The sequence below is a fragment of the Periplaneta americana genome, chromosome 10 (assembly GCF_040183065.1).
Source record: "Periplaneta americana isolate PAMFEO1 chromosome 10, P.americana_PAMFEO1_priV1, whole genome shotgun sequence".
NCBI lineage: Eukaryota > Metazoa > Arthropoda > Insecta > Blattodea > Blattidae > Periplaneta > Periplaneta americana.
Window position 1 is genome coordinate 183,154,431 of NC_091126.1, and position 16,132 is coordinate 183,170,562.

The 16,132-nt window shown below is 34.3% G+C and overlaps 1 protein-coding gene across 17 annotated transcripts in view; it reads right to left on the reverse strand.

Annotated features, from left to right (window-relative positions):
* The window catches only part of mon2 (Mon2 homolog, regulator of endosome-to-Golgi trafficking), a 272,572-nt gene that overhangs the window by 197,844 nt on the left and 58,596 nt on the right, over positions 1-16,132 (reverse strand). For all 17 annotated transcript variants that reach the window (XR_011334650.1, XR_011334648.1, XR_011334647.1 and 14 more), the window contains 2 exons: positions 7,272-7,456; positions 1,527-1,652 (listed from right to left, as the gene is read on the reverse strand). Coding sequence is in view for 9 of the 17 variants with exons in the window: in XM_069838580.1 (XP_069694681.1) it covers positions 1,527-1,652; positions 7,272-7,456 (311 nt within the window). In the remaining 8 variants the exon portion in view is untranslated. The remainder of the gene's footprint in view (positions 1-1,526; positions 1,653-7,271; positions 7,457-16,132) is intronic.

The window sequence follows — 16,132 nt, forward strand, 5'->3', positions numbered from 1 at the left end:
TCACTACAGCTGCGATGTCAGGAGGATGTAAACACAGGAAAGTGAAGTGTGGTAAACATGAGGACTTGGAGAACATTTTGGTCGGCTGGCTTCATCAGTCTCAAAGTGCCTTCAAGAGAAGGCCCGCAAAATCGCATGCAAATTAAACTTCGACTTTTCTGCTTCCAATGGTTGGCTTGACAGATTTAAACAACGACATGAAATTGTTTACCGCCCGATTTATGACGAGTCAGGGAACTGTCAGTGTTAGTGACGTTAGTGAATAGACAAGCAGAGTCTGCCTAATCTGATTTCAAGATACGAACCCTGTGATGTTTTTAATGTGGACGAATGTGATTTATTCTTTAAGCTCATGCCTGACAAATCATATGCTTTCAAAAGAGAAATGTGTCATGGGGAAAAATTAAGTAAGAAAAGAATAACAGTGCTCGTTGATGGCTCTGAAAAGCTGCCTCTGGTCGTGGTGAAAAAATCAGCAAAACCGCGATGCTTCAAACGTGTAAAGAACCTGACATGTGTTTATAAGAACCAGGCACATGCATGGATGACCAGCGATTTGTTTGTCACGTGGTTAAAGGATTTGGACAACAAAATGGTGAGTATATTTTCTTTAATTCATAGGGTTCCGATAATTCGTTGCCTGAAAGTAGTCCACCCATCTGACGTAACTGATTGTGAAGCTGACGATGAGGATTGGGTTGCTGTGCGCGAAAAGCTGTGCGATATTCACTTGGAGAATTTCATATCTGTAGACGATGGTGTTGTGACCTCAGATATTCTTGATTTAGATGACGTCATAGAAAATCATATCACAGTTGAGGAAGATGAGAAATCAGTTCAATCTGTTCCCATGCGACAGAAAGCCCTTGCAGTGATGACAGTGATAAGACAATTTATCAATGCTTGTTCTGATGGTATGTCAGTTAGTGTAAATTCATATTTAAATTGTGTTGAAAATGTGATTATTCATTGTAAGGGTTCACGCACACAGCAAACAACTATGAACGACTTTTTGTAGAAAGAATTAAGTACAGTACATATTGTAAATGTCTTTGATGTACAGTAATTGCATAATGGAGTAATACTGTATTACCTTTCACAAATCATGTATTTCAATAAAGAAAAATGCTAATAGATACTGTATATAAGTCAAAATTAGTATACCCGCCTAATACGCGGTCCCAGTTAATACGCGGTTTACACGCGGTCCCTTGAAGAGCATCTTATCGGAGTTTTACTGTATATAATTTTTGGAAATAGTGCTAATTTCAAAATTATATAGATCTTTGGACTGTTGTACATAAAGAAAACGTGTTGAATTGTACTACTACCACTTTTCTGTAATAAAATAATTAAGCTAGACTCTAGAATATTATAAATTTATAACCAACACAATTATGAGCACAGTTTATGCATATAAAGTGCCTGAAAAATTATGTTAAAATAGAATTTATTCAACTTTTTACCTTGTCTTGGTTTATATTCACTATTCCTCCTACTGAGCTTACTATTCATGACATAATTACCAATAGGAAGTGAAGCTGTAGGAAGAGGAGTACCAACAGCTACTACCTGCTGACGATAATCTCCTTCATTGTACGAAGTTAAATTGTACTGGGAGCTTAGGTCCTGACTTCCAGCTCTCGAGTGATCTGCAAAAGAGTATCAAATACTGCAACTTAGTGAATATATTAACCATGCACAATTTAAAGTTAATAATGACACACATAGTAAAACTTACATTAAGTAACACAACCAATTACATTCTTAAAAGTCAGCCATTTAAGGGTATATGTTAAAGATTACAGAATTTATGTTTTGAATACAGCATTTTTGTATTCTCAAAAACTACTTCAAATGTTAAAAAAAAAATGGTTAAATTCAGCAATAATATTTCGTTCGTTCTAATATTTGTTGATTTAACGAAGCAAACTGATAACTCCAAACAAACTATCCAGTCATATTTTACAGCATAATTTGTTACGGAAATAAATGTTCGCAGTACAGTGTCGTAATTTTACATATTTAGTCTGAATGATTATTCCATTTTCTATGTTTTTCTGCAAACTATTGATGACTTAATTTATACAATGCCAATTATCCCACCTACATTAATTCTTTGGTTCATACATTCTGTTGGCACTAGTCAAGAACTTTCGGATAATCTAATTCTCAACACTTCTCTTTCTTATGTAAATTGGTCAACTCACACGAACCCTCTCTCAAGGCCAGGGTACAAACTGTTATGACACACAAGGAAGCTTGGTATGCACAAAGTGGAGCTTCTCGCCTCCTTAGAATCTCTGTGTAGATTTGATATAGCAATGGATTCAAGTAGTGAGGACGAATTGGAGTTCCGATTTTTTATTTGATCTTTCAGAAACAGGAATTGTTTATAATGTAGTGAAACATTCTGATCTCCTGAACAAATGGGTTTAATTTTAGTGCTCTCGTTTCTAAAATAATTCCCGAGGTACTTCCACTTCTTTTGTACATTGTCTTCTGCAATTAATAAAGAAAATGGAAAGGTGGTACCTAAAAATAGAAATGAAAAATACTAATTTTCTAATAAAAAACGTTACTTACTGCTTAAATTCATCTCTTCCGCAAACCAATTTTGGTGATCAGGATGAAACCTGATTTCAGAAGGCAGATCTTAAAAAACACACGAGCAATCAGTTTTTCTACAATACATCCACTGTGTGTAGTGTTAAAATTTTACAACTAAACTGACAGAATTTCTGCCACATGTGACACAAGCACTACATATGCACGATTATGCGACAATCTGTCCCAGGAATTCGTACCAGTACTTTCCGTACCATGTATTTCATACCAAGCATAATTTGTACCATGACAAATTCAGTACAGATTGATCGTTCCGGAAAATTTGTACTGTGAAAACATTTGTCCTAAGCAGTAAGTACCAAGGACGTTAAAGCATAATAAATATTTATTTGAAAACAATTAATGCCATAGAAGCTTAAAATAAATTGCCAGTTGTATTGTGAACAACAGCTCACAAGTAACCAAGTATATCTCCATTATCTTTATATTCATTGTAACTTTCAAGAATTCTGGTTATCCTTTTGCCTGCTTCAACATAGTTTGTTTTTCTCTTTTTGGGGGAACTACCTGCGTCCAATCTGAGAATTTGCCTACTAATTACAGCTACTTCGTTTTGGAGCTTTTGCAGAAAATCTGTAAGAGAAGGATGTGATTTCTCCATAGGTGGTTTAATCTGTGATGCCAGCCTTCTACGGGATTGGTGGTTCTTGGAAGACCAGCTACTGTGCGATCATAGCAGTTCCACACATTGATTGGGAACATAGATTGTTTATGACGACAATTATAAAACAAACAAGAGAAATAGAAATAAAATAATACAAGCAATATAAAAAGAAGATACTGTAGTATTAACAAAATTTGAGACCGAATGAGCACCAGAATGGAACTGCAAGCGAATGTCTGTATTGTCCTCTTGCAAATACTGTCCCATTAGTCCAGATTGCAACTTATGCCATAATGCCTGTCCTAAATGGAACATACATACAGCTGGTTTAGCTCGTGGTAAAGTTCCCTTTATTGCATTAATTGCACTCAGCTCGAAATCAGTGGAAATAAATGAGGGCGACAACAGCTCTCCGAAAATTGTATCCACTTTATCTATTAACACACTAAACAGCTCACAATAGAATGCTTCGGTTTTGTTTTGGAGCAAGACCATGACTACAGGAAACCACTGTCCCCTGGTATTAGCATGGATCGTGTATAGTTGACACATAATTTTAGGAACAGATGCAAAAGTTCCATCACAAATCCAATATTCAGATGTAACAAGTTTTCGTAAATGATCTTGTGTGGCAATGATTGTTAATTTACTGTCAGGATTGAAATGTAGCAACCATTCATAACCGTCTTTGTCAACTTTAAATTGGTTCAGGTATATCCACGATGTCTGCTATTGTTCTAGGATTTGGAGGCAGCAGTTCAAGCCTTTATCTTTCTACAGTATGTCTTAATGAATCAGTTTTCGGAATTTTCAGGCAAGTTTCGCTGTCTGTTTCTCCTAATTGCCTGCTTATTATAGAACTAGCAGATTTACTGGACGATACTGCAGCTTCTTTAATACGTGACACCATTTCCAAAGCCTTGCATCTGCCCCAATCAGGTCCATGGGAGTGATCACTCTCTTTAAGAATTTCATAACTTCCACTTGCTATATGTATTCGCAATACGCATTCTCCTCTTTTCTCACATCACCATTCAATTTTTGTTCCACTTTCCCTGTGCTTTGTATAAAGTTAACCCTTATAATATCAATTTTGGTTTCCCCTTCTCTGATAATGTTAACCTTGGATGATCCATAATTTATACACTTTACAATGTAAAATATATTTATAAATTTTTCAATTTAGAATGTGTTATTCAGTTTAAGTCTTGTCGTTTTCATAGAAACTTAGCATTCTTTGATGCACTGTTGTGGTACATACTGTCCAGTATGAATTGAAATGGAACCAATTGACCGGGACAAACTTGTAAAATGTACCAACCATCGCAGTTACGAATTGTTTTGTGGGACAAATTGTCATAGTAACAAATTGACCGGGACGAATTGTTGCGACACTCATACGCACAACAGGCCACTAGCTGTTAGTGGATATAATCGTAAGAGTAGCCAACCTACTCTGTTAAACATTATCACGTCATAGCTCCTATGATAATCAATCGTGCTGTAATTTTTTTAATGATAGATCAATATCTAAGGAAAGAATATAAACAAATTTGAAATCAAATTCTTTTTTTTTTAAGTATGAAAAAAAAATATTAAACTTCGAAGTGATCTGTTTAAAATACACTTACACCTTCAAAAGTTGGTAAGTGACAAATTTTTTTGTTTTTCACGTTATATGTGGGATCAAAGCGAGAAAAATGTTGAGAATGTTAATTACTTTTAAAAGTTATTGCTGCTCAAAATCTTCACTCGTTACAGAGTTACGAAAAGTTAAGCGTCAAGACTCCACCAAATGCACGCAGTTCAAAATAAAACACAAATTTATGTAAATTAAAAAGCACGAATACTTGAGTAAAGTTACAAATAATTAATAAAAGTCGTCCCTACTAAATAGAAAAGTCATCATAGACATCCGGTCCATGGACCACCAATACCATGCCCAGACTTGCACTGCAAGCTTCAACAGCTTGTTGCTGAGCTAGCAATGAAGTGACCAACCATGAGTCAACGTGTGTGGTGTCATATGATTCTAGTGATTCATTTCCCCCACCAAAGCTACCACTGAATGTGTTCATACCCTAAGAAAGCACTACGACTATTCTCACCTGATGGAAAGAAAAGAATTTAAAGAACCACTGAAGTAGGCACTCTCCTTATGTGAAGAGAACATGCATTATACTCATTAGAAGGCTCACTGTCCAATGTTGATGTGTCAGCAAGAGATCCTTGTCTGGTCTTCATCTGACACAGACCTTCCACAGATATGTTTATCTGAGGCCTTCTAGAGAAAGTGTAAAGTTCTTCTCAAAATTGTTGAATATTTTCTAGACATTAAAAACACTGACACAAGGCACCCAATTAACATAGCCCATTTCTTGTACTTTTTCCTGTACTAATAGCATGTTACATGTCAAAATTCAATTTGAAGTTGAAAGTAAAGTCCAAACAATAACTATGAATACAGCCATGACTAAGAACGAAATCATTAGCAAGTCATGAACTTCATACGTTGCACAGAAGTGTCAGATACCAACATTCGACATGAGAACAGAAGCACAAGAAGTTTTAAGCAGATGTTATATTTGTTATATATTAATGTTTCATGTAGTGTTATTTTCTTGTTAGTTTGTACATTGCAATTATTATGAATGTTTAGAAATGGTCCAAGAAAACTTGGTGCTTTGGTGGGATGACTGGTTATTATTCATGAACTATACACATACACATGAAACTCCAGCCAACAATAAACAGTATAATCCCTTTTTAACAAATCTCTAAGAGATTACTTTCCCCTGCACCTTATATAGTGGTTTTCCTTAAAAGAGGGTTTACATAAAATGGGAAGGCAAGGCTAAAATAATTAGTACAAACATATTATTTACAATATTTTCTAACTCAAATGGTGAGGCACGAATGTTTTTCTGTTTGGATGAACCCGAACCACACTGAAACTCGACATTGAAAATTTTTTCTTTCTTCTTCATTATTACCTACAATAAAGAGGATGACAAACCATAGTGTTATTTGAGGATTAGCCTCGATATCCCTTATTATTTTCACTTTCTGTTCGGTAGTTAATTTCTTCCGTTTAGTTGCCATTATAAGCATGCATAAACGGCATAAACTAACAAAAACCTAGGAAACAGAACCCACACAACTCGTGAGAACAAAGCATTCTGTGAAGCAACGCAAAGCAAGACCATAAATAACAATGAAGAATAATGCTGGCACATGGTGTCGCATTACTATTGATAGAGATGCTGGTACTATTGATTATTGAAAGTTGAATCAATATTTCGGGCTTCATTATCACAAAATCCTTTTGAAAATTGGGAATTAATTACACCATTCTTATGGTAATTTGGCTGAGACATAACAAATTATTCCTTAAAAACGAGAAAGTTAAAATGGGGTTATACTGTACTTTGTAACACTTCTAGAAGAATGAGTAATAGGTATATAACAAAAAAATATATAAATTTTCCTTTGGACATACAAAACTATAACATTTGGTTGGGCATAGTACTATCAGTCACATCTGTTCATACTTGCCACATTTCTTTCGTATCAAGCATTTCTACTGTCAATTTATAAAAATTTTCAAAACTCATAATTAACTACTTTTAAAAAGGTATTATGCTAAAAACAAACTTATGAAGGAAAAAAGTATTAAAATGACAAGTGTTAATATGTTATTACATCTGGAATTGTCGAAGATACTGTATACATTAGCATACAGGACAGCTGCACATCAACCACGGTGACAGCAAAATATGAATCAAAGTTGAAGATGCATACATAAATAAGGCATAATTGCACACATTATATATCCAATAGCATTTAAGTTTGTACAAACCTGAGCATAGCAAACTCATAAACAGTATCACTTACTTGGGGATGATAACTGAAGTTGTTTTACCAAATTTGGACCAAATCTCAGACAAACTGATTCGCTTATTGGACACCTCTAATGTATACACAATTAAATTGCAAATTCATATTTATAGAACAAAATCTAGAAGTGTCCAAAACTTACTTCTGGTTGAACCAACACCTTGTGGGGCAGTGTTAAGCACCGTTAAAGCATAATGTGGGGGTAGTGATGCTTTACATATCGCTGTGATAAAGGCATCCCGTGGAGTCTGAAGATCCAGGCATCCACACAGGCTTGCAAATGTTTGAATTGCTTTCAGCACATTTTCTGAAGCGGATTCGTCAGTACTGCAATCAAAAGATATAACTACGTATAATACTTACATTCAGTACAACATATATCAGCTATATCTACAAAGAGGATTTACAATTAAGTAACATATGTAAAAATGTCGAATAATAGAGACCCCACTAACAGCAGAACATGACTTTAACATAATTAAACTGATTAGTCTTCAACTGTGGCTCGTGGCTCTTCATGCAGCAGATGATAGGGACTGTATCTACCCCATGTTACCTTAAGTTTTAGCCTTCTGCTGTACATTTATATGGAAAAACTACAATAATGAAACATAGTAGAATTCCTCGTACCGGCAACTATGGGACAAAGCCAGTGCTGGATAACTGATTTTGCTGGATAATTGGAAAATACGTTTATAGGTTATGTAAAGACATACTGTACTGCACAAACATTTTTTTCCATTTTTAATTTAGTAATTTTCATATAGATATTTAAAAATCAAGTTTTAAATAATGTATAATGTTTATTTTAGTAATGAATACAGTAATGTACAGTCATCAGTTCATAATTATTGTAATACATAATAGCATAAAAAATTCTATACATTTTCGTAACTTTATGACAATTTTAAATAGCAGCCATGTGACGTGAAGAACAGTGTAGCCAACATCGCAACTATGAAGATGAAGTAGCACTCGATGATTTGAACCTCTTTAACATATCTCCAATGTCTGCTTGTTTATATATACTATCTCTCACTCGAATTAAACTTTTACATGCTGTAGAAACAGAGAATTTCTCACTTTCCTATTTAGACTCATCCAACATCCCTTTGAAAGGGGCGAGTTCAAGTGGTAAATTTAAAGATATCGTCTCTATGCATTTTTTGTGAGGCCCAAGTGACAGCTTACCGATGCTATCCGATCTACTCCAAGGACATAACGGGGTTTTCTGTCTGTTTTCAAGCATGAACAATGTAAAGAGTAAACAATACACGGCGTGCGTGATCCACGAAAACCACTCACATCTTCGTCTGACTCTTCCCTTTTGCAAGAATGACTTTTTTTTTTGGCCTAGACAATAGTGTCATTGTTTTGGTACTGCTAGTTGTTTGGGTGCCGGATATGAGGAATTTTACTGTAGAATCAAACAATTTGTAATCTTAAAGAAAGATTAAGATGAGAGTGATGATGTTGAAGGAATGATTAATTAAATATTTAACATAAGGCTGCACATTATTCCATTTAGTAGCAATTGTCTTCAGTCTACAGTCCACTTGGGAATTATCAAAAGTTGGAACAACATCCAGTCCTGCATTCAATTCATTAGGCCATTAAACATACAAGTGATAGGCTTCGTCACATACAGTAAAATAACTTAGCTACAATGAAATCTTACAAAATATAACTAAAATTATTAATAAAACAATTTCACATCCGATATATTAAAACTAATAAAATATAACTAAATTTATTTACTAAAAAAGAACAATTTCATACGAATTTATGTTCAAAACTCACCAACATAGTGAAAAGGATTTTTAGATAAATTATAAAATGTAGTTTTAAAATTTTTGATAGGTAAATTGTAATATTGACTGAGATGCCTATTATATAGTAATTTCATCCACATAACAGAAAAGTTTGAATTACTCTTTTGTAATGTACAATATGGAATATTGATTTGTTCTCTATTCCTAATTTCTTGATCATGAATATTGGCAACTAATGAGCAATTGTCGATATTATGACGAGTGTAAAGAATTAGGTCACATACATACAAATTTATAACTGTTAATATCTGTAATTGTATGAAAAGTGGTCAACAATGTTGAAGAGACTTCGATTTACATGAAATTATAATGGCCTTCTTTTGCAAAACCAAAACATTCCCAATTATGGTACCATTCCCGCAGAAAATTAACCCATTAATGCCAAGTGGTCTATTTATAGACCTTTGTATACTCGACTACATTAGATTATTTTATTGGCGCCACACTGATCCAATATTAATGATCATCCTAAGTATATCATGTAAGATGTTAACTAAACTTGCCAACATTTTATCCTCCTTCAAAAATAAGAATTCATTAAAGTATCTTAGTTCGAATTAGTTAGGTATAAAATGATGTCGCACTGTGTAAAGAATATAATTATTTTTCCGTGTTATAATGTCTCGATATTGTTATTGATTTGTGATTTAGTAGTGTCAAGGTTACTACTATTGCACTGCACAAGGAAAACACAGATGTATGTAAAATGATTGGAGCAATATGAACTGAAATGGCTGCAGTCTATAAATAGACCGCTCGGCACTTATGATATCACGTGAAAATAACAGTGGAAAAAGGTGTGTCATTGCACTTTGTACTGCAACAGTTGATATCAGCAAGTGACTGTCGGCAGTAGTACTGTGCTATTGCAAGTAGATTAGCGTCTGAAAGATGTTTAGCATCTATTCGATCCCCAGAATGTATTATTCTATGCCCTAAATTGGAAATAAATGTGATATGGTGTACGTCTGCAGTGTATACATTTTTTGAACAGTGGATTTATTCCTTTTTACTTCTAAGTACAGTGGTCTATAAAATACGCAATAATATATCTCGACCAATAAAGAAAACCATGCATCCTATTTTCACCAACATATTATAACAGTAAACAGGAAAAAATTCAATATTGTAATGGTACAATATATTGCTGTCCCGTGCTGTGGCATTGTGGTCTAAGGCATCCTGTCTAGGACTCGCGTTACGGAATGCACGCTGGTTCGAGTCCTCATGGGGAAGAAATATTGTCATGAAATTTCGGCCAGTGCATGGGACCAGTGCCCACCCAGCATCGTGATGCACTTAGGGAGCTATAATAGGTAGTGAAAATCCGGTTTCGCAAACCAGCTATAACGGCTGGGAGGATCATCATGCTAACCACACGATACTTCCATTCTGATTGGATGATCGTCCACCTCTGCTTTGGCATGTGGACGTGAGGTCAGCAGCCGGCTGGTCGATCTTGACCTTTCATGGGCTGTAGCACCAAGGATTTACTTTTTTTACGATATATTGCTTCATTTTCTTTCGCAATATTATGTCGGTATCACTTTTGACTAATTTCTTCTGTGGCCGACATCACATTGAGGTTTCTATTCCCTGTGTAAAAATCTCTGGTAAGGACACAGCTGAAATGACGTCAGTAATAGGCACGACTTATTCTTAGGCAGCAGAGTTGTGTTGAATATGGTCGATTGCATTGTACATCCTCGGGGTCACAACACACAATTAGATAAGAAGAGACCTTTTGCTCCACCTTCATGATCTGGTTTCCGGGCTACAGAAACTGTGAGAGAAAACAGAATGGATGTCTTTACTCTTCAGGATACGAAATTACTACAGAATTCAGTACAAGAGTCCTACGATTATACATTTGACACTAATAGTGAAATTCTGTTCATGAAGTGGGATGACAACAGATGTGCACCTGTAGAATCAAACTTTGATGTAGGGGCTTCTGCAAGTAGGTGGGACAGAAATGTAAGACAGAATATAAGTGTGCAGCAACCACAGGTCATATTTTTTAGTAGGTTATTTTACAACACTTTATCAACATCTGAGGTTATTTAGCGTCTGAGATGAAGATAATAATGCCAGTGAAATGAGTCCGGTTTTCAGCACCGAAAGTTACCCAGCATTTGCTTATATTGGGTTGAGAGAAAACTCCGGAAAAACCTCAACCAGGTAACTTGCCCTGACCGGGAATCGAACCCAGGCCACTTGGTTTTGCGGCCAGATGCGCTAACCGTTACTTCACAGGTCATAAAGAAATACGGTAAGTACATGGCTGGAGTGGACCATCATGACTGGTTAGCAGGGAAATATGCCACTTCAATCCATGGAAAAAAGTGATACTGAGATCTCTTTGTCAGAATGCTGGATATGGCTATAGTAAATGGTTGGATTATCTACAGAGAAATACATGGACGAGACTCCCTGGACCTACTTGAATTCCGACGATGCTTGGCTGTTCAATATCTTAAGATGTTTTCGAACTGCAAGAGAATGGGGCACCCTATTTCATCACCTCGAGGAGTGAAATTTGGTATGAGGACAGACAGTAGAGGTCATTTCACGGCAAAACGACCCTCTCAGAAACACTGCCGGATGGAATGGTGTAAATGCAGACCAGTAACATTCCGCAAGAAGTGTGATGAAACTCTCTGTCAGAGATGCTTTGAGCCTTTAAACACTCGGTAAAGACAGACATCACTAAAATAAATGTGTTTCATTATTGCTGCAGCATTGTATTGTTGCATTAAATACTAAGACTGTCATAAATAAATTTATTTATATTGGTGTAAATGTTTCTGGTTATACTACATTAAATACACAAAAAAATATATTTACTTTATTGCAAATGAATACCCAGATATCACAAGTGCCCAGCGGTCTATTTATAGACTGGGTGATTTTCAGCTACTTGGTGCACGGCAGAAGAAACAAAACGTATTCTTAGCATCTTATGGATTAAATTTATGAAATAGATACATTATTTTCGTTTTTTTTTAATAAAAATAATTTGGGCTTTAATGGGTTAAGGCATATCGGATTGTCGACTGAAAGAGAGAAAAGTAAACACATCTTGATAATTTTGAGAAATGCACGCCACTAGTTTCTGTAACAAATATAAAACTCTTGATAACTTTGTACAAAATATAGTCAGTATGTTTTTCCCATGTTAAATTAGAGTCTATAAAAAGTCATAGAAATGTTGTATAATTTTGCTGTTGTTTTATTTATTTGATGATTTAAGCTAAAAGCTACATAGATCATTGATATATATCATATCAACGATCTACCACTTAACATTTATAACAGATGCAAAAGTAAGAGTGCTTGCTGACGATGAGATCATCTGATTCTCAAAGAAAAACTCCCCAAAGAAAAGACATTACAAAGAATTACAAAATAAAATGACAGAAGCTTTTAAGAGTTAGAAAACTGGTCTATCAATAACAATATGTTAATAAATACTTCAAAAACTACCTACAAATTCTTCACAACACAACACAGCACTGAAAATATAGACCTCAAAATAAACACTGAAACTCTACAAGAAAAGCAAACAAATTACTTTGGTATCAACCTAGATAGAAAATTGACCTTCAAGGATCAAATAGATAAAATGACTAACAAAGTGAATACAAAGAACATACTCAAGAGATTAGAAAGAACTAAATGGGGAGGCACTATGGACTTGCAGAATGAAACACATTAAAGTTGTATAAATTCAAAACTATTGTAGGGAAAAGAACTGCTTATAACAGCCAAAAACAAAATTCAAAACTATCGTATGAAGAAGAACTGCTTATAACAGCCAAAAACAGTCTATGCAAGAAAGCTGATATGGCACAATCTAGATCCTTCAAAATTATAACTGAAGCTGTCAAAAGCATGTCTAGAATAGTCTTGCAAACCTTAACAGAGAACTTAATCGCTAAAGAATGATTTTATCACAAAAAATCAAAACATCCATAACCACCCATGGTTTCAGACACAACTACCAATAATAAAACTGAAAACACAAAAACCTTCAAGAATCAACTGACTGAACATGATACTGGGGAAATTTCACAAATAAACACAAAATACATAAACATTTTATCAAACCCCCTTCGAATTTCACGACATTAACATACAACCAGACCTCCAGGAACCAGTTTCAAAATCAAGTGACCCACAAAAGTGATAAAGGCGATAATTATAGCAACTGATGCAAGATACAGGGTATATACAGGGAGGCAATATACACCCTTGGAAAAATATGCACACGATTTCGATGGTGAATTAATAGTAATAAAAACAGCTCTGCTTATCGTTTTATACAGGCCACACATATAAAGAAAAAAATTGTAATTCCATCAGATTCCAAAGCAGTATTAGAGAGCATATCCATTAACAACAAAACATCACAAAACCACATGATGTAAGAAAACTATATAAGAACATCAAATCAAAAAGTAAGGAAATTGTCTTCCAGTGGATACCATCCCATGTGGGTCTGCTTGGCAAAGAAGCTGATAAGTTAGCTGAAAAGCAACCCAAATTAAAGCAAGGCTTGCCTTTAGCGTAGAAATCCCAACAAAATGTAAGGTAATAAGGGACCACTACAGAGGAATGGAAATAATAATGCTGAAGAACTGAAATGCAAAAACTGTAAGAAAAAGTCAATAAAGAAAGACACATTTTTAACAAAACTTCGAAGATAAACAGTAGTACATTTCCAATTGTTTGTAGGAGATGATTGTCTCATTGAATTCCTCAATAAATTGAATGTAACAACAATAATAAACTTCCCAATATGTAATAGAAATGAAATTTTGCACAAAAAGTACCTTCTCCTCCATGAAATTGAACTCTGATAATAGAAAAAACAATAATATTGAGCATTTTATTGGGAAGCCAGAGAAAGTATGATGCAAATCAACTTTTAATTGCCATTCGACAACAACAACATATTTTAACATACGCATTGCAAAAAGCAAAAGACAATGGAAGAAAATAAATAGAATGAATCTCTAAGTGACCAAATATATTAAAAACTAGAATTTGGGAAAAACATACAATCCTCATAAAAAAAAAAGAAACCAGGTCTTTAATTTGAGCACAGATTTAGGTCCAATTGGGCAAGTCAATGGAATAAATGTCCCAATGACAAAATACCTGCTTTAAAATGAGTGAATTAACAACACTGTAAATTATTATAAGAACCCAAAGTAACGGCAACATATTAAAAATATATAAGAGCTAACAATGTGTGTACAGTTCTCAAAAAAAAAAAAAAAAAAAAAGTGGCTGCACTCATGAACAGCGAATATTTTCTAAGACCACTTCGGGTCACGGCGATGTTACACGATGCATGTGCTTGTAGAAGCAGTTCTGGAACTATGGAAATATTCCATATCTACCTCTCGTAGACCAGCAATAGAGTGCTTGCTTAATGATTCGAAGGTTGTGGATTCGGGTCTTCTTCAAGTTTTCATTTTATTTTTTAATCGTTCTTTAGCAATATAAATAATATTCAAATTATCATTTATATTGTATTACTGTTCTTTGCCAATATCAAGTTAATTGTATTTTGTTATTGTTCTTTTAGCAATATAAATAATATTCAAGTTATAATTTTTTGTATATTGTTATCATTCTTTAGAGATATAAATAATATCTGTAGTGCTCGGGAAAAGTGGCACAAGTCAAAAATGTTAATCTTACAGGAGAAGGAAAAAACTGTCTTCAAACTGGTTATGTCGATCTGATTTTCTTCTGTATGAATTACTGTAATGGGAGAAATACTTATGTCTCTTTTCCCAAGCGAGCAATATTCCGTAAGTTGTCAATAAATTAATAAAAAAATGTTTGTGGAAACTGACTTATGCCATTTTTCCCAAGCACTGCAAATTTTCAAGCCATCATTTGTATTCAGTTATCGTTCTGTAACAATATGAATAATATTCACGTTTTTTATATTCTGTTATCATTCTTTAGCGATATAAATAATATTCAAGTTATCATTTATATTCTGTTTTTGTTCTTTAGCGTTATAAATAACATTCAATTTATATATATATTGTTATTGTTCTTTCGCGATATAAATAATCTGTATTTTATGTAAGTAATTATTTTAATACAAATAACCATTTTTTTTTCGTAAAATTGGTTATTTTATTTAAATAATTAAATATATATTATATAATATCTTATATTAATTAAACCAACCAATATTTATCATTTACTGTATATTCTGTTATCGTTCTTTAGTGATACTGTATAAATAATATTCAAGGTATTTATATTATCGCTCTTTAGCGACATAAATAATATTCAAGTTATAATTTATATTCAGTTATCATTCTTTAGCGATATAAATAACATAAATTTAATATTAGGTTTGGAACAATGCAGTTGCATAAAACTGGTGTTAGTTTTAATTTTTATATTATTACATTATACTATCTTGAACCACAATAAAATGAAAAGGAGTGACAAGGAATTGAACCTGAGATGTTGACATCTAAATTCCGACATTCTTCCACTGAGCTACGAGGGCACAAGCATGGCAATATTTGTGGAAAAATTGGCCCAATCCCACTCCAAAATTTTCTGATGATTTGTAGAAGCTAGTCCAGGATGCGGGGGGCAAAGGCTAATTGGGATTTCCTGGTCTCTGATCGGGTCAAACATCCTGATAGAACTAATATTTAACCCTTGCGGTGAATTTCGGTGAAGTCTGGATGGCCCAATTAATCAAGTCCACTCTCCTCATCTCCACACTTGGGCCCCCAGGGATCTAATAAGATGCGAAAGAGACAGTGGTATGCAGAAAGCAATGGGAAGTTACCTACCGCATTTATCCTCCCCAAGAAAAACTGCAAACATGAGCAAAGGAAGCTTTTAATAGAAAAAGAAGTATACATCTTGATTACACAACTTTTAACACTGTACCACTTCGGAATATGTATGGTAAGACTTTCCTGTGTTAAATTTCAACATACCTCGTCAAAACATGTAAACGAGGTACGTTGAAATTTAACACAGGAAAGTCTTACTATACATATTCCAAAGAAAAAGAAGCATCTTCTGCAGACCTCTGGAGAAAGAACTAAGGAAGAGACTAGTGAAGTGCTTTGTGTCGAGTGTGGCATTGTATGGGGAAGAAACATGGACATTACGA